Below are 18098 nucleotides of genomic sequence, written 5' to 3' on the forward strand. Positions count from 1 at the left end.
GAAAAATTGCTCTGGCAAGAGTGTGGAAGATGTATTCGAGGGGAGTAAGGCTGGAGGCAGAGAGCCTCCTGCAATAACTCGCAGGAGGTGAGTGTCTCGACTAGGATGTTGACAGCAGTGACAGCAGCGAAGGGACAGAGTCAGAGCCATTTAGGACTTTGAACTGAGAGGACTTGGTGACTGGAGTAAGAAGGAAGGATGACTGATTCTCCGCACTTGGGAGATCAGCTTGATGTGATGGATTCACTGGTAAAGGAACCCCAGGAGGAAGAGTGAAATTTATTTGGGCGATCTTGACTTTGAAGTGCCCCTGGGAAATGTCTAACAGGCCGTTGGAAACGTGGGGCTGGGCGGACTTACGGATACCTCGGTGGGGATTGGGTGTCTGATGATTGGCACCTCCTGTGATCAAAGAATCATTACTGTGCTGAATAAGGAGTTGCCCCTATGTCAAAACTTTCATACGTACTATCTCTTGAGGGAGAGTTCAGGCCTATCGATATGATATGACAGTTACTGAGTGCTTGTCATAGGACAGGGCTGGGCTCCATGCTTTCAGTGCACTATCTCATCACGAGGCATCGTCCAGATCTGTGAGGAAGATTCTATTATTGCATTCATTGTAAAGGAGAAGAAACAGGTTTGCAGAGGTGAAGACATTTGCCAGAGTTGGAACCCCAGGTCTCTTTACTCTTGAAAATTAGCTCTTAAATACTTGATTCTATTGTCTCATTAACAGAGGGCGTCATTGAAGCTCCTGTGGCATTGTCTGAAGATATTGTGGGAGAGGAAGGGTGGGATGAAGGCAGACACCCCACCTCCTTACAGGAACGACTCCATTGGGAGAGGGTGTAGTAGAGGCAGAAAAGCTGGCCCAGGCAGCCAGTTAGAGAGACAGCAGAGGTAGGAAGTGGTCCAGGAGACAAAGATTATGGGGTGTGTACTTAAATATGAGGGAATTCTAAATACTGGTCAGGTGTGGCATCTAGACAGGTGGCTGTGAGCTGTGGCAGGAGGACCGCTAAGCGAACAGGGTGAGCGTTGTGGATGGACACCCTGAAGTCCAACGCTGAGCCATTGTGAGAGAATAAATGCTAGGCGTTCTTTCAAGGAGTTGGAGGGTGAATATTTAGAGGGGAGGCAGGGTAGAGGGAGGAGGCTTGTACTGTTATAGGAGGAGGGGAGGCCATCAAAAATGGGAGATGAAGGGTTTGGTCTAGAAATGGAGATAGGAGACAGAGGAGTTAGGTTGGCATTAATGAAGGTGAGAGAGCAATCAGATCTCATGCAGACCTCCCAGGGAGGTAGGAGACGACTGGGGAACCAAGACCTTGAATTCTGAGATCATCCAGCCTGTCTATGCCAGACCTGGCCATGGTCTGGAACCACAGAGAGCTTAGTCAAAGTGTAGATGGCCCTACTCTATCCAAGACTTGCAGAATGAGGACCTCTTGGGTGGGTCCAAGAAACTGAAGCCCAGCCCTAGCCCCAAGAAGGCATTTAGGATTTGCTGGTGTAGTCGACTCTCCTTATTCTACACGGAAGGAAACTGAAGCACAGAAGCATGAAAAAATTTCAAGGAAATAAGTCCTACGTAGGACTCTCTTCTGGGTCCCAAATCAGAGCTCTTTCCTCTGCGCTGCACTATTTCAATGACTATTTCATTGAAGTCAAAGTTGAGTCCTGTCAGAACTTGACACTTCCTGGATCCTCAGTTGATCAAGGGCCTAAGGAACTTGTAGGAGGAGTTGCCATTCTCAGTGCAAGTTCAGCAGAAGGAACACAGGAAGGCAGGGGAATGAAGCAAAGCTCATTTTCACTCACAAATGCCGTTGTTAGGAGGAAAGAAATTGGATGCAGTAGATTTCAAAGTCAACATCTTTCGCGAGGCAGTAGCCTGTTTGTGTTATCTTTCGTGCCCAGTGCTGTTCGCAGGCTGGAATCAGTTGGTAGGCTGGCAGTCTGGGGATGAAGGAAAAGGACAAAAAGTGGATTCTTATGATGCTTCTCACAATAGTCTTACATCTATCAACCGTACAAATGTTTTTTTTTTTTTTTCCATTAAAGTTGGGATTGAATCTGTGTAATTCTAGCATCTAACAGCTCACCTTCAGAAAGGTCAACCAAATAAGACGAAAGAAAGTTGCCAGGCTTTAGGAGAGGCATGTCCATGGTAAGGTGAACAGAAAGTGAAAGTGAAGTAAGGTACTACCCATCCACTGAAAATAGAACTCGGAGCTGGCCCTAAGATGGGTCCTCACTAACAGTTACCCAGGTGAGCTGGGTGACCGCTCTGCAGACCAAAATGTCCCTCGGACACCAAGTCAGGTGCTGGAGACATCTCCAGTTTCACAGGAGGGTAGGATCAATAGATAAACCTCAGTGAGCTCTGTGACGAGGTGAGGTAGCTGTTCTCCCCACTACGAACAAATCAATGAATAAAGGTAGCAATGCCCTTTGGCAAGAACCTACCCACACTTGTGGACTATTAACTCCTGTGATGCCCAGAAGCAGAAGAGGGAAACAGAAGTGAAATTTGGAATCTGACATCATTGCTCTACCATTTACTAGCAATCAGCACCAGCTTTGCAGCCTTGGGCAAGACACGAGACCTCTCTGGGCTTCAGTTTCCTCCCCTCTCAATCATTCTGCCCAAGTTTATTTACCTCATAGATTCATTTTGAAGTTCAAATGTGATAATAAATGTGAAAGTACTCTGTGCATTTTTAGCTGCTTCCATTATGCTTAACATTGTCATCAATAATAATAATTTTCAGAATGTCTTTTCAGAAACTGCACCCACCTAGGCAGTGGAGGGCTAGGGTTCCATTCCAACAGGACCACTTCCCACTGTGCCATGAAACAGCATGGTCATGCACCCTCCAGCACTGATCTTTTCAGAGCAAGTGTAGGTGAGCTCTTGCTACACTTCCCAAAGGCCATAGAGCCCAGAGGATAAGAGCTTGGGCTCTACCGATAGGTAATCCCGCCTCTGGGGTTTGCTCTCTCCCTTGCTAGCTATGTCACTTGGGCCAGTTGCCTGACATCTCTAGGCCACAGGACTCCCGCTGTGAGATGAGGACAGTAATGGTACCTAGTGCAGAATGCTCGGAGATCAAACATGGAGAACACTTTGCACTGTGCTGGGCATGGAGTAAGTGCTCGGTACATGGTATCCATTTATTATTGTTGTCGATAATCCAGAGGTTCTTTGTGAAATGTGCACCTTGCCCCCTCCCTCAATTAAAACGCAGGGATCGGCTGGTGTGTGCAGAGCAGTGCTAGGCATTGCCCCTCAGAGAGGAGTCCAGTGGGGAAGGATTAGGGATGAGGTCGTGTCTGTGCTTCACCGAGACGCGCAGAGATTGGCACGCGGGAGAAGTAGCCTGAGGTGGTGACTCTGAGCTCTCACAATGATGAGGACATTTGTGCTGCTGGGCATCCTTGGAGGCAGTGGAAGGCTGAGACACAGTTTAGAACTGGGTGACTCTCAAACAATGGTGTTCTGAGTCTGTGGTTTCCTTCTGTTACCTCACCTGTGTAAGACTGCAGTCATCGCATCATTCCTCCCCCTTTATGAACCACTTTGGGTGCCAACACAATTTGCTCTCTGGTTCCTTTCAAAATTAAATGGACCCTACCCAATTTTCTCTTGGAGCTAAGGAACACCTGATTCGTGTATGTAATGCTCTCTTGATTGATTGATTGAAGTGCATCGTACTCTTTTTTTTTAAAAAAAACTTTTTTTTAAAATATATGATCCAATTTATTTTTATTTAACTTTATTTATTTATTTATTTTTGGCTGTGTTGGGTCTTTGTTTCTGTGCGTGGGCTTTCTCTAGTTGCAGCGAGCAGGGGCCACTCTTCATCGCGGTGCGCGGGCCTCTCACTGTCACAGCTTCTCTCGTTGCAGAGCACAGGCTCCAGATGCGCAGGCTCAGTAGTTGTGGCTCACGGGCCCGGTTGCTCTGCGGCATGTGGGATCTTCCCAGACCAGGGCTCAAACCCGTGTCCCCTGCATTGGCAGGCAGATTCTTAACCACTGCGCCACCAGGGAAGCCCCATCGTACTCTTTTCGATCGTTCCGCATATCAAAAACATGCAGGGGTCTCCAAAATTTAAAGGAAGTATGTGAATTCAGTAAATGCCTGTTTCTATTTTCAAAAGGTATTTTGAAGTTCCAGAACTTGCGTTAGTGCTGCTAGGTGAGGTCAGGAAGTATGGGTTCTGGTCACTTCCTTTGTTACTTATTACTGTGAAACCTTGAGCAAATGAAACTGTCTCTCTAGATTTTAATTTTTCTCTTGATTAAAAAAAGGGCATCAGAGGAGATAATTTCGAATTCCTTTCAAATCTAAAACATTCAGACTTTTGGATCCTTTTTCTGTTCTTTGGATTTTTAAGACCATACCACAAGTAAGCCACAAGGGGACAGCATAAGCCAACTGCTACCTAGGAAAGGAAAGAAACTTCTCTGAAGTCTCGAAGTTCTGACTTTTAAAATTCTAGGTTGTGTTAAGATTGTATCATTGAATTGACTTATTTCAAAACTAAATTTGTTTTAGAAGTAGAGACCGATGAGTCCCAGTGTCTATGAATTCAGTGATGAGTCAACATATGTAATATGAGTGTTTAAATGTACCCACTGAGAAGACAGTGCTCTTATTTCCAGGTGATTTCTGGCATGAAACCCATTGGTTAGAGAGTTAACGTTTTCAAACAGGAGTTTAATATGCTCTTTTTCTTTTCTCTCGGAGAGGTTACCATCATGATTTTTTGAGTCATTCCGAGTTGAGCTGAGTTCAAATTTCCTTTTATTGTCTGTGTTACCCTGGATGAGTGATTTAAACTTTCAGCCTCAGTTTATACATCTGTAAAATGGGTTTTGTAAGCATTAAAGTGAAATAATTTACACGAAGTGCTCATCACTATGCTAGGCACGTGATAATGCTCAGTAAACTGATTCTGAGAGGGAGGTTCTAGGAGTTTTGAAGCACGTTTCTGTTAATGGGCTGGAAACGGGCAATATTCAAAACAGATTCTTAAAAGATTTTCTACCCTAAAAATTCAGTGCCATTCCAGAATTGCACAAAGCACATGGTTTTATTTGGGTAAGAGAATGAGGTCCAGTCTACTCCCTCATCACCCTAGGGTGTGAAGGTCTGAAGGTTTTCAAAATTGTACTCAGATAGAACACATTTAATTCCCTGACTCCATGGGCATTGTTTCTGCATGTAGACTCACTTACCAGTAGTCAGCAAACGTTTTCTGTGAAGGGCCAGATAATACATCTTCAGGCCTTACAAGCTGTGCTGTCTCTGTCATAGCTACTCAACCCTGCCCTAACACTGCAGGAGCAGCCAGAGATAACACACATGCAAATGGTGTCTCTAGGCTTCAATAACACTGTACTGATGGACAATGAAATATAAAGTACCTGCAGTTTTTATGTGTTATGAGTTCTGCTTCTTTTGATTTTTTCCCAACCATTTAAAAATCTAAAAAGGATTCTTGGCTCTGAGGCTGTGCAAAAACAGGCCAAGGCTGGATTTGGCCCCTAGGCTGTCATTTGCAGCCCTTGATCTATACCATCCAGATACTGGATGCGTTCCTTAGAAAGGGCAGGTGTGAATTTATTTGGATAGGTTTGTTTTCCTGAGTGTACACTGAACATTGCCCCCTACCCTACTAGATGAGAAGTCCTCTGAAGGGAAAGATGGTGTTTTCATGCCGTGCTGTTAACATTTAAACTTTAGTTTTCATGTTATGAAATAAATAGATGCTCTTGTAAAATAAAAAGTTAAAACACTATAAAGTTGAAGTTCCTTGTATTCCAAACATTCCACCCTGCCCCCGCCCCAGATGATTGAGGTGAAGAGATAATACTGTAACAGTTTGGGCTATATCCTCTCAGGTCATTTTTTGTTGTTAATAGCATAGTCACATCTATTATTATTTTACATAAAAATGTTCAAATTGTTTACAAAATCATTCTCTCTATAGTCTTTTAAAACTTGCTTTAAAGTTCATTCAACATTTTTGTTCAACAAGTCTTTACTGCAAAGCTACTACGTGTCATGCATAGATTAGATTGAACTATATGAAATGGCTGATATTTAAACTAATTTTTAAAAACTTTCTATTTTGAAATAATTGTAGACGTCCCCAAACTTGCAAAAATAGTACAGAGAGAGCTACACATTCCTCCAGCTTCCCTCAGTGGCAACATCTTACACTATTACCGTACATTATCAAAATGAAGAAATTTACATCAGTACAATACAATTAACTAGACTACAAATTCTACTTGGATTTCACCAGTTTTTATATGCACTCATTATATTAAAAAAAAAACGGTTTTGACCTTTAAAAATGACTAATATATATATCCTGTTACATCATTATACCTCAGTACTCTTAGATCATAGGAGGTGCCTTTTTCTAATAGCACCACAAAACCCTTCTTTGGCTGTGGGTTAATGAGTTTCTAACAGCTATCTTCACAGTTTCACTTAGAATGTCACTGTGGCCTTGCTTCAGAGAAATGACACACCCTTAACAGTTTGCCCTTGACTAAGTCATCCTGCAGAGTTTTCAGTAATTAACACATGATACACGGAATATTTTACAGTTAAAGTTTTCACATTTGAGAAAATTAGACATCATGCAAAAGTATTAATAAAAAAAAATTGAATTGCCTACAATATTTCCACTCAAAGTCAGGTGCATTTAGCCTGGATTTCTTTTTAATTTTCTTTGGGGAACAAGAGGTATGCATGTGTTTGTATATATAGTTTGAAGTATTTACATGTTCATTCCCTACACTAAGTATAGCTTTATATCCTTAAAAAATTACTATGTAATGATAATTTTCTCAGGTCCTTCAAATACTTTGTAAAAAGTTATCCAGAGATATAAAGGTTAAAAAAGACATAGGAGATCAGCTGGTGAAATAACAGCATTTTCAGACGAATAAACTGTGGCTCAGAGAGAGGAAATGTCTTGCCCAAGGTCACAGAGCCAGGAAGTCTGGGGGAAATACTTAGTGGTGGTAAAGCATGAGGGAGGCCGACTGGCAGCCTCACTGTGCTCTGAGGTCTGAGGTTAATTTTTTCCAGAAATTCCATTTTTCAGAGTACCCATGTATACCCAGAACTCAAGAGCCTAAAATTAAACCAGCAAGCCAATTTACTAATTTACAGTGTGAACCCTAACTGCTAAGGTGTCCCTATTTTGGTTTTTTTTTTTTTTTAATGTAAATACATTCTCACCTTGTAGGAAAATCTGATATTCATCAGAAGCATTGGTGAGTACGTGGACCTGGGAAAAGCATGGTTAATCTTAAGATTCTTTTGTTGTTGTTCTTGCAATTTAACTAATTTTTAAAAGATAGATACTACACCTGCATGACAAAACTACAAAGCGTACAAAAAACTTTTAAATAGAAAGTCAATCTGCCTTTCATCCCATGTGCCCATCCCCAGAGCCACTGTTGTCTTGGAGGCTAGTGTCTCTGTGTTAGTTTTCTGTTGCTGTTATTACAAATTACCTGAATGGTAGTGTCTTAAAATAGCACAGATTAATCTTATAGTTCTGGAGGTCAGAAGTCCTAAAATCAAGGGGTTGGTGGGGCTGTATTCCTTCCGAATTGTCTGGGGGGGAATCAATTTCCTTGCCTTTTCCAGCGTTTCCGTGTCACTTGCTTTCTTTGGTTTTCAGCCCATTACCTCCATCTGTAAGTCAGCAATATAAGATCTTCAAATCTCTCTTTCTCTCTGGCCTCTTCTTCCATCCTCACCTATCCCAGCTTTGACATTTTGGCCTCCCTCTTATAAGGATCCTTGTGATTGCATTGGGCCCACTGGGTAATGCAGGATAATCTTCCCATCTCAAGAGCCTTCACTTGATCACATTGCAAAGTCTCTTTTGCCATACATATACATATCACAAATTCTGAAGATTAGACACAGACACCTTTGGGTTTCATTAATTTGTCTACCATAGTCTCCAAGTGACTCATTCTTCCTCTCTTGACCAGGCCAAAAATGTATTATTAGTGGTAAAACGCTTATTGGTAATTTGTTCAAATACACCTCCATACTAACATGTATATGTTGGAATATATCCCTCCCGAATAAATGTTGCAAGGATTCAATTTAATTAAATGTAAACAGAAGCTCTCGTTTTCCCCACTCCCAGTGGATGGCCTTGCACAGTCAAGGTGAGCGCTGAGCCCTCTCTGGAGACCACGGCTCTGGACCATCACTTTTCTAGATTCAATGCAAATCATTATACCCATTTAGTCATCTTATGTGTGCTCAGCACCCATTTCCTTTTTCTTTCTTAGGCTGGTTTCCTCCATGGAAGGCCACTCTCATTCTTCATATGTCAATTTCCTTTAATACCTATATCTGTTTCCCAGGGCTGCGGTAACAATTATCACAAACAAGGTGGCTTAAAACAACAGAAAGTTATTCTCTCACAGTTCTGGAGGCTAGCAGTCTGAAATCCAGGTATCAGCACAGCCTTACTCTCTCTGAAGGCTCTAGAGGAGAATATTTCCTTGCCTCTTCCAGCTTCTGGTGCCGCAGGGATTCCTTGATTTATGGCAGCAGCACTCTCATCTCTGCCTGCGTGTTCACATGACCTTCTCTGTGTGTGGCTCTGTGTGTCCTCTTCTCTTCCTGTAAAGGTAACGGCCATTGGATTTAGGGCCTATCCTAAATCTAGGATGATTTCATCTTAAGATCCTTAACTAATTACATCTGTAAAGACCCTATTTCTAAATAAGGTTGCAATCTGAGGTTCTACTTGGACATGATTTGCGGCGGGTGGGCATGGGGACGATCTTCAACCCACTACAATTCCTCTCTCACAGAATTGCTTTTCTTGCAAGTTCTGGGAGTCTCTGCCTCTGCCTGAACGTGCTCGTGGCAGCGTTCAGGGCCTTGAGAATGTAATGGCCAGCGGAACACAGAGGACACGAAAACCAATAGCCTGGACTTGTGTAACTCCTATCCCCCAGCCGCAGACATTGCTACTCTTCACAAGGAAGAAAAGCCAACCACCAGTGTGCACTTCTTGTTGCTCTTTGCTGTGTAACACTGCAGCCCTATGAGTACTTCCATTTGGGCTTCTGGCATGTTCAGAAGGGAGAAGGAGAAGAAGGAGGAGAAACAGTCCTGTCTGGTATCACTCAGCAGTGTTTGTGTTTGCAAAATGTGTCTCCCTTTAGACACCTCCAATTTAAAATACAGATTAGCTCTGACAAAAATGACCCAGGCTGGCTTTTCTCTTTGATGGTTTCAATTTCAGGCTTACCCATCACAAATGATTTCAGCAGGATTTTGACAGAACAGGGTAGGAATTTTGAATACTTACATGCAGTTTCCGGCTCTAGGGGATAATAGCTGAGAGAAAAACAACATTAACTAAGTTGTAGGATATGAAAACATGCTGAATATCCCCCTCTGAGTTTTATGCTCCTAGGCATTCAACAAGTCACTTTCCCTGTTGAACGAATAAGCTCTCTTGTACCAGATTATGAACCTTACAAAACCTGTCACGTTTCTCCTTTTGCCTTGAGTGCAGAGAAGCTTGGGGGAAACAGCGATCAATTTCAATAATTATTACCCTATTGTTACATTCGGGCCTCCTCTGTGTGTGGCTTTGTGTTCTGCTTCTATGGGAAGGTTTTATTGCAGGTACGACTTTGCAGCCCTCCTGGACATTCTCCCCTGCCCTGGCCCCGGGACACTGCTCTCACTCGCTGGCCCCTGCCCCCTGTTTCTTCTTCCTTCTCCTCCACCTCCTCTCCCTACCCTTTTTTTTTTTTTTTTTTTTTTGCGGTAGGCGGGCCTCTCACTGTTGTGGCCTCTCCCGTTGTGGAGCACAGGCTCCGGACGCGCAGGCTCAGTGGCCATGGCTCACAGGCCCAGGCGCTCCGCGGCATGTGGGATCTTCCCGGACCGGGGCCCGAACCCGTGTCCCCTGCATCGGCAGGCGAACTCTCAACAACTACACCACCAGCGAAGCCCCTCCTCTGCCTACCTTTTAAGTGCTAGGATTTCTCAGGAATCCTGCTCCCCTGTTTTTCTGGACATGTAGCCCTTGGGTTTCTTATACACTCTGAGGTTCTTATCTGCTGCCTGGATCCTGATGTCTCCTAAATCAGTATCTCCGGCTCCAACCTTTTCCCGACTTTGATTCAGATTCAAATCAGTCAACTGCTTATTATGCAAATAGTGTTTGCAGTGTCCCTCTGGTAGCTTACACTCAGCGACTCTAAATCTGAGCTCCCTGCCTTTCTCCCACTGCCTTGCTGCTGCTTCTTTTCCCAATCCTAGGGGACAGTTCAGGCAATGGCCCACTTTCTCAAGGAGGAAACTTTGACTCAGCTCTTTCTCACCCCCCATTCAATGTCCGTATCCTCTTGATCTCCCTCCTAAGCACTTCTGGAATCTGTCTCTCTCCCTTCACCTCTAGCTCTGAATTTCAGACCTGGAAGCAGGTAGATAGTAATCTCTTGGCTGTTCTCTTATCCTCCTAACTGGATCATAACCTGCTTGAAACGTTTCTGTGGTTTCCCACTGCTTACAGAACTGAAGGGAGACTTAGCAGCATGAAACAAAAGGCCTTCCGTGACTGGTTCCTGCCCATCTCCATGCCATCCCCTGCCACCCCCGCACTTCTCATTTTACACCTGCACAGACGCTTGCCAGTTGAACGGGAACCATCCTGCTTCATGTTTCCATAGCTTTGCTGATGTTCTACCTAAAATGCCTTTACCATCTTGCTTTGTTAATTGTTACACAACCTTAACTCAGTTCAGGTGTTAACTCATTCAACAAACATTTATTGAGCACCAAGTATGTGTCAGGCAGTGTTGGAGTCCCACTGTTGAGCGGGCACAGAGGGACAGTGTCTTCACGGAGCTTAATTCTGATAGCACTCGCTGAACTACCATGGGGCTAAGTGCCTCTCCCTCTGCCCACCCTCCCCAGCGGCCTGTCCATCCTGCATCCTTACCTTTGGCCTGTTAGGCTGAAATAAGCTTCTGGTCTCCCTCCTCTAGTGTACTGTAAATTTCATGAGGGTGGGACCATGCCATATTCATCTCTGCATTCTTGGTGCCCAGAACTGTGCTTAGTACTTGGTAGATTCTCAGTATGGTTCCCTTGTTGAACTCAGCTATCAGTTATAAATCCATGACTCCGTGTCTCAGCTTAAATTTCACATTTTCAAGGATGTGACCCTCTAGAACCGGTCAGCCATCCTTCTGATATACCTCTGACACCTTATACTATTTCTTCCCAGAATTTTTTACAATTGCTTTTTTAGAACTATTGACATTACTTGTTTAAATTGGGTTTTCTGTACTAAGTTGTAAACTCCATCGAGAAGTACAGCTAGATGGTACAGCTAGAATAGTGCATGGCCTATAATAAATGCTTAGTAAATATTTGTTAACTGATAGACTGACAGGTTTTCTTGCTGGAGAAAAGTCCTGAATGCGTTACTGGGGCTTAAAGAAAATTTAGATTCAATTGCCTCCTGGCCTAATGCCTCACTCTACCCATCTATAAAATGAAGATGCCTCTAGTGGGATAATACTGGACAGCAGATGAGCTTTAGATAAAAACATACCAAAACAAATGTGCATAAATAAATTTTGCAAAAAAAGGAAAGTTGGGATTGAAAGATTAAACACATCACCTGAAGGGTCTATTTCAGGGTGTTGCATTTTATTCTCCCACAGGAAATATAAACATTATCTTCTCTTTCTCCTTCCCAGCATCTGAGACGCCATTTCTTGTGCAAAATGGATTTGAATCAGAACAGGTAAAAATTTTTGTGAAGTATTTTGAAGTATATGACCTACAGTTTTAAAATCCACGATAAAGTTTTGTGGAAATGGACTGGGAGAGCAGATCTATCTAAGGGCAAAATACATTGCAACTGTTATGAAACAGTGAAGGAATTTGTAGACTTGTACTCTTGGCAGAAATAATGTTGATATCGTTACTTCTATATGTGCAGACGCTTTGAAAAGAAAAAAGAAGTATAAACAAAAACATTGAAATTATTATGTGGTCCCTCTGCTGCCCCAGAATTAGTGACATTCTACAGAATCAACACCTGTCTCCAGCGTTCCTCTTATTTTCTGAGCTTATCCTTCATTCATTTGTATTATTGTGAAAGTGATTCATGCTGCTTCATGTAAAACCTTCAGGGAGTATAGACAACCTATAAGGGAAACGTGAAGGTCTCATTCATTCTTCCTTCTTCCCCTTCTCTCTCCTCAGAGAGAGATTATTGCCCTGCCTCTGCTGCCTTGTAAGAGAAGGCACAGGAAGCTGAGGGGATGGAGCCTGGCCTGGCCAATGGGAGATGGTGTAGCCCCCAGGGAACTAGATGCTGCCTGTAGAGCGGTGATTCTCAGACTGTTTGGTGTCAGGACCCCTTTATATTCATAAAAATTAAAACTGAGAAGTTAAAAACAATATGAATTCATTTAAAAAAGTATAACAAACCCATTACATGTTAACATAAATAATACTTTATGAAAAATAACTACATTTTCCTGAATGAAAAAATATTAGGGAGAAAAGTGGCATTGGTTTACATTTTGCAAGTCTCATTAATGTCTGGCTCGTTAGAAGATAGAGGTTCTCGTATCTTGCATATTATGTTATCAGAGCACTGACACCTTCACATCAAATGTCACATAACTGTAACCTCTGGGAAACTTCACTGTACATCTCATGAAAGAATGACAGTAAAAATGGCGAATAATGTGTCCTGAAAATCATTTTGATCTCATGGGGGGGGTCCCCTGGCTACACTTCGCGAACCACCAATGCAGAAAATTTGAAATTGAGTTCCACCTTCTCTTTCATCTTATTGCCTCTAAAAGTCTAAGTCAGCCAGGAAAAGAACTAACACACAGGTGTAGGTAGAGCTGAAAGGATATAGGCGATGGCCAGTAAAGAGATCTGACAGTGGAGGGCACAGCTTACAGGACAGTTATTTTTTTAATCTTCACACCCCACAACCCAACTGCCTGGTGTTTAAGACTTAGGAAAATTTGAGGGAAGGGTCTGGGTAAAATGTTTCAGATTTTCCACTTTTTAAAAAAATTTTTTTAAAGTCTAATTCATAAGGCTGGCTTTGTTTTGATCTTGAGACACATTGGGCAAAAGGTGGTGAGCTGCAGTGAAGCTGCCGGTCACTGGATGGTGTGCTAGTGATGGGAAACTCACGGGAGGATGCTGTTCGGAAATGAGTGACCCAATCGCCTTCCCTGTGTCTCACCAGATAAAAATGACCAACAACTACAACCTGCTCATGATCGTTGCTCCCTCCCTGGGATTTGTGCTGTTGGCGTTGCTTCTGGCATATTTCCTTCGAGGTAAGGAGGGCAGGACCAGGTGAGATGAAGCCCTTCAGAGCTTTGGAAACTCCAGGGGGATCTGGGAGTGGATGGATTCTGCTTCCTGCCTGTTTTCCCCATTCCTTAGAGTCCCACTTCTATCATTGCCCTCATCCTCCCCGTCAAGGAGGCTAGAGGTAAACTCATGTTCCCCAAGATGCTAAAGGCTTTGAGCATCATGCCCCTGATAGAGTTTACATTTGGGGAAAGAACAGCATTTATTGGACACTTATTCTGTGCCAGTCCTGATGCTATATTCTTGACATACCTAACTCGTTTCATGCTCCTGACTGCCTTAAGTGGGAAGTACTATTCTTATCACTGTCTTGGGGTGGAGGAAACCCTGACCCAGCCTCTTCCTCTGGCTAGGAATGCCCCAGGAAGAGAGCCGTGAATCACCCTGGTCTTCTTATTTGTTCCCTTAAAGTAAAACTTCTTAACCTAGGGTCCACAGATGGACCTCAGGGGACCAGTGAATCCCTTAAAATCGTGTGGAAAAGCACTTGTACATTCATATCTGCATTTTTCAGAGGACAGGGTCCGTAGCTGTCATTAGATTCTTGAGCTGGTCCATGACCTTGTGGCTGCCCTCCCCTGCTTTCAAAAAAAAAAAGTTTTAAAACATTGCAAAATGAAATCATGAACCGGGGTTTAAAGTTTTCATGCCAAGTATAGGCACGTAGCACCTGGTCCTGTAAAAATGGGGAAAAAATTGTTCTGTAGTCATTAACAGAAACTGGTAGTAAGTGAGGAGCTCTGACTAGTAGTAACCATCTCAGCCTGTTTGAGCAACAACAGGGAAACTCGTGTGTCTCCACGTCTATCCCTAGTGAACACTACAAAAGGAAATGTGGAGCTTAGTGGAAGTTTGTCATTAACCTTCATACAAAGGCATGTTACAGTTTGGGAAATTATGGGTACATGTCCTAAGGAAGTGTTTTAAAACCCAAGTGAGTACTTGAATTCAAATAACTCAAGAATAAAGCAGCTTAGGGAATTCCCTGGCCCTCCAGTCGCCCTCCCTTTCACTGCCGGGGCCTGGGTTCAATCCCTGGTCGGGGAACTAAGATTCCTCAAGCCTCATAGCCCAGCCAAAAACAAAAGAATAAAGCAGCTTAGGGAATTCCCTGGCCCTCCAGTCGCCCTCCCTTTCACTGCCGGGGCCTGGGTTCAATCCCTGGTCGGGGAACTAAGATTCCTCAAGCCTCATAGCCCAGCCAAAAACAAAAGAATAAAGCAGCTTAACACCATTGCCCACAATGTTGGAACAACTCTGTGATTGATGAGCAGTAACTAGGGGCCTAAAGAAGCAATCATCTGATCTGGGGAAAGGAGTGGCTTTCTCTACCAAATCCAGTTCCTAAGTTCCCACCTTTGGACCACCTCAGCTCTTCATAATGTTGCTCTGTCCCTCCCCCAGCATTTCACATAAGCACATCTACTCTGCTTCTAACCTGGCCTTGTCTTTTCAGGGAAAGTCATGAAAACCAATTGTGTCCAGAAACACACCAGGTAATTCATCTTGCACGACTGGCTGTTGTAATGATTGTACAAGCTGTTACAAATGATTAGATACTACTCAGTGGTTTAATGACTTGTGTTTGTATTCGGATTAAATACACGGTTGGAGAGATGTGGCATTAGAGGTGGAAAAGATGTGGGGATTCAGCTCACGTTAACCTCTGTCTTGGTTAACACTGTGATATTTGTCCAAAATGCAAATACAGTGGCAGGTTGCATTAACAGAAGTATGACATGCAAAAGAATGAAGGTGATATGTCATTCTACCCATTAGTTGTTCCACTCTGGGTGACTCACTTTAAAAGGTCATTGTTAAACTGGAGCTCACTGAGAGGAGAGTTGGCAGTGTGGAAAATGAAAAAACATGTATAGTATCATTCCTGGGATTTCATTCCTCTGGCAAATTAGACCATGGGAGCAGTTTTTTGCTTTGTTTTTTAAATAATTTGAAGAGTCTCTGGAAAGGGATTTTGGATATCTGTCCTGTTAAATAGCTTTTTGGTAAAGAAATGAAAAGATTTGGTGTAAACTGTGATGAAGACCTTGCTTTCACTTAATAGTTGCATCAATACCACAATATCTATATTAACAAGTAAATATTAACAAGCAGGGAAACTAAAGGTTAGCAAGGTAACTTTTCAAAGTCATACTTGGAGATCTTCTTGGTAAATAAACACATTTAGATCATGATTTTATACTTTGCTAATACAGAAACTTTAAATCCCCTTATTATAATAGATTGGCAAAAGCCCTTTATCCCCTGTGGCCTCAGTTTTCCCATCTGTGAAATGTGAGGCTTGGACTGGATGGACTCTGAGCCCTTTTAACTCTAACAGCCCTTGATTAGGTGTTTTATAATCTACCAGCATCCATTCATTCCTGGTCTTGGTGTTTCTCATCATCAGCCTCTCTTCTCTCTTTACAGGCTAGACAGTGTTGGAGAAAGTAAAAATGTACTCGACGAAAGAGAAAATGAAGATGGTCTTTTCACACTCTAACGTGCCCCTTTCTCTTAGGATTGAGGATGAGGATATGATGTGTGAATTATCAAAATAAGTCTTAGAATTTTTTTTTTTTAAAAACCATCTGTTGCCTTGGTGTCACTGATCCAGTCTTGCCTTCGTTTCACAAGTGAAAGTTACCTTAGAGACCACACCTTCTCATGGTTTAATCTCTGTAGCATCACTGCTAAGTGATCTTCCACAGTATAATTGAACACCTTCAGTGATGGTGAACTCACTATCACACCCAAGGAAGTCCATTCAATCTCAGGGCACTTCTGAGACTTGGAAACATTTAGAACAAAGTCTGTGTCCAGATAGCATCTGCCTGCTGGTCCTAGTTGAACTCGTGCTTACACAGAACAGGTCTAAACTCTCTTCTACCTGGTAGCAGTGCTCCAGATACTGAAAGGAGAACCTCATGTTTCTCTAAATTGCCTTGTTCCTGGAGCATGATTTCTGGTCCCTTCCCTACCCTAGTTGCCTTTGCCTTGCATGCATTTGTATCTCTCCTTTTACGCCCAGCTTTAAGAATTCAGGGCCCCACTCTGGGTATGGTATGAACATCCTTGCATTATTGATTGTCATCAATAACATATTGATGATATATTATGTATTGATTGTCATCAATAATGCAGGAAACGACATGGAATCACACCATCATCTTGACTCCCCTCTAAAATGTCTAGGTTTTCTATTATTTTCTGTTCACACCTGAGTATCTTTAGAGGTGACCATAGTGTCACATCTTAATTCTTGCTTGGGGAATTTAATGTTGGAAACAGCCAAGAGTTCATCAGAGTAAACTGTGGTGAATGACATGGATGTTCAAGCAGGGCGGGCACATGGATGTGACAGTGGGTTGGTCCAGATCAGTTTCTCTAAATAAAGTTCATGGGAATTGACTCCTCAATAAGAATAGGTTTATTTAAACCTACTTTGAGAGCTAGTAGCATGAGGAACCATGGGAGAGAGGTTAAAACAAGCAGTTGATGACTGTATGGAAAGAATGTGCACCTGAGTGAGAGGCCTCTGGTTGGGCAGGAATGTGGAGCGTCAGCCAGAGCTGAAAGAAATTTGTCTGAAATACTTCCTGGTATGTTTGGGGCAGTAACCGCCTTAATGAAATAAGTGCACAGTCTTTCCAGGTAACCATACTTTATATTTCGACTCTCTTGACATTACTTTTAAGAAAGGGGGAAAAAAGCAGTCTTATGACTTGACTGCTACAGCCTCTAGATTCCTCGAACTGTTAGTTCACACGGATCCAGCAGTTAATAAAAACATCCCCCTCTTACCTGAGCACTTGGAGAACGACCTGCCCAGGGCAGCAGGCCTTCTGCCTCACTCTTTCGGTGCCGAGGTGAGTGGCAGGTTTGGACTAAGTGAAGGAAATAATTAGCAGCACACTGGTTGCTTCTTTATTGAGCTTGACTTTCTCCTCTGTGTTAACTGAAAATACTGGAAATGACTTGACCAGCCTGTTACATTCAAATTTAGAAACTGGGGGTGGGGCAGTAGAGGCAGGTGCAGGGCTCCAGTGTCCCCATCTGGAAAATGGAGTGGGACTAGGTGACCTTGTACAAACAGGTTTTAATATTTCATGGGTCACCGAGACTCCCCATCCTAACTTAGCTCATGCTACCTACCCACCTTCCCAAACGACCACCCCCAGTGCCATGACCAACTCGGGTCTGCCTAGAAAAGCCGACAGCAAATACCATACCCCCCAAACAGAACATCTCAGCTCAATGAGTATCTTTGTGTTTTGCAAGGGGCCATCTTCAGTCTTTTCCCAACTTTATTTCTGCAGCTCCTTGGTCAGATTCAGAAACATTTAAATGAGTAGTTGTAGTATTTTACAACTGGTAATGGCCTCCAGGACCCTCTAGCCTAGTAGCTCTCAACCTTAGCTGAGCACTACAGTTATCTGGGGAATATTTTAAAATGCCAATTCCTGAGTCCTACCCTTTAGAAGATTCTTTTGTAATTGGTCTAGGGTGTGGCCTGGGCATCTGATTTTTTTTTTTTTTTTTTTAATGCTCCAAGGGGCTGTAATGTGCGGCCAGGGCTGAGAACCACTGCTGTTGCTGCCTGGTTCTCAAACGGGGCACGTCAGACCAGCAGCCTGAGTATCACCTG

General features: G+C 43.1%; 1 protein-coding gene across 1 annotated transcript in view; it reads left to right on the forward strand.

Moving 5' to 3' along the window:
- The window catches only part of TIMD4 (T cell immunoglobulin and mucin domain containing 4), a 34510-nt gene extending 17649 nt beyond the window's left edge, over nt 1–16861 (forward strand). Inside the window, exons 6-9 of the mRNA XM_024760154.1 lie at nt 11797–11843; nt 13320–13413; nt 14907–14946; nt 15881–16861. Coding sequence (XP_024615922.1) covers nt 11797–11843; nt 13320–13413; nt 14907–14946; nt 15881–15953 — 254 coding nt within the window. The 3' untranslated portion in view covers nt 15954–16861. The remainder of the gene's footprint in view (nt 1–11796; nt 11844–13319; nt 13414–14906; nt 14947–15880) is intronic.
- The last annotated feature ends 1237 nt before the right edge of the window (nt 16862–18098 follow it).

Source organism: Neophocaena asiaeorientalis, unplaced genomic scaffold (assembly GCF_003031525.2).
Source record: "Neophocaena asiaeorientalis asiaeorientalis breed wild unplaced genomic scaffold, Neophocaena_asiaeorientalis_V1.1 scaffold336, whole genome shotgun sequence".
In the NCBI taxonomy this organism is placed as follows: domain Eukaryota; kingdom Metazoa; phylum Chordata; class Mammalia; order Artiodactyla; family Phocoenidae; genus Neophocaena; species Neophocaena asiaeorientalis.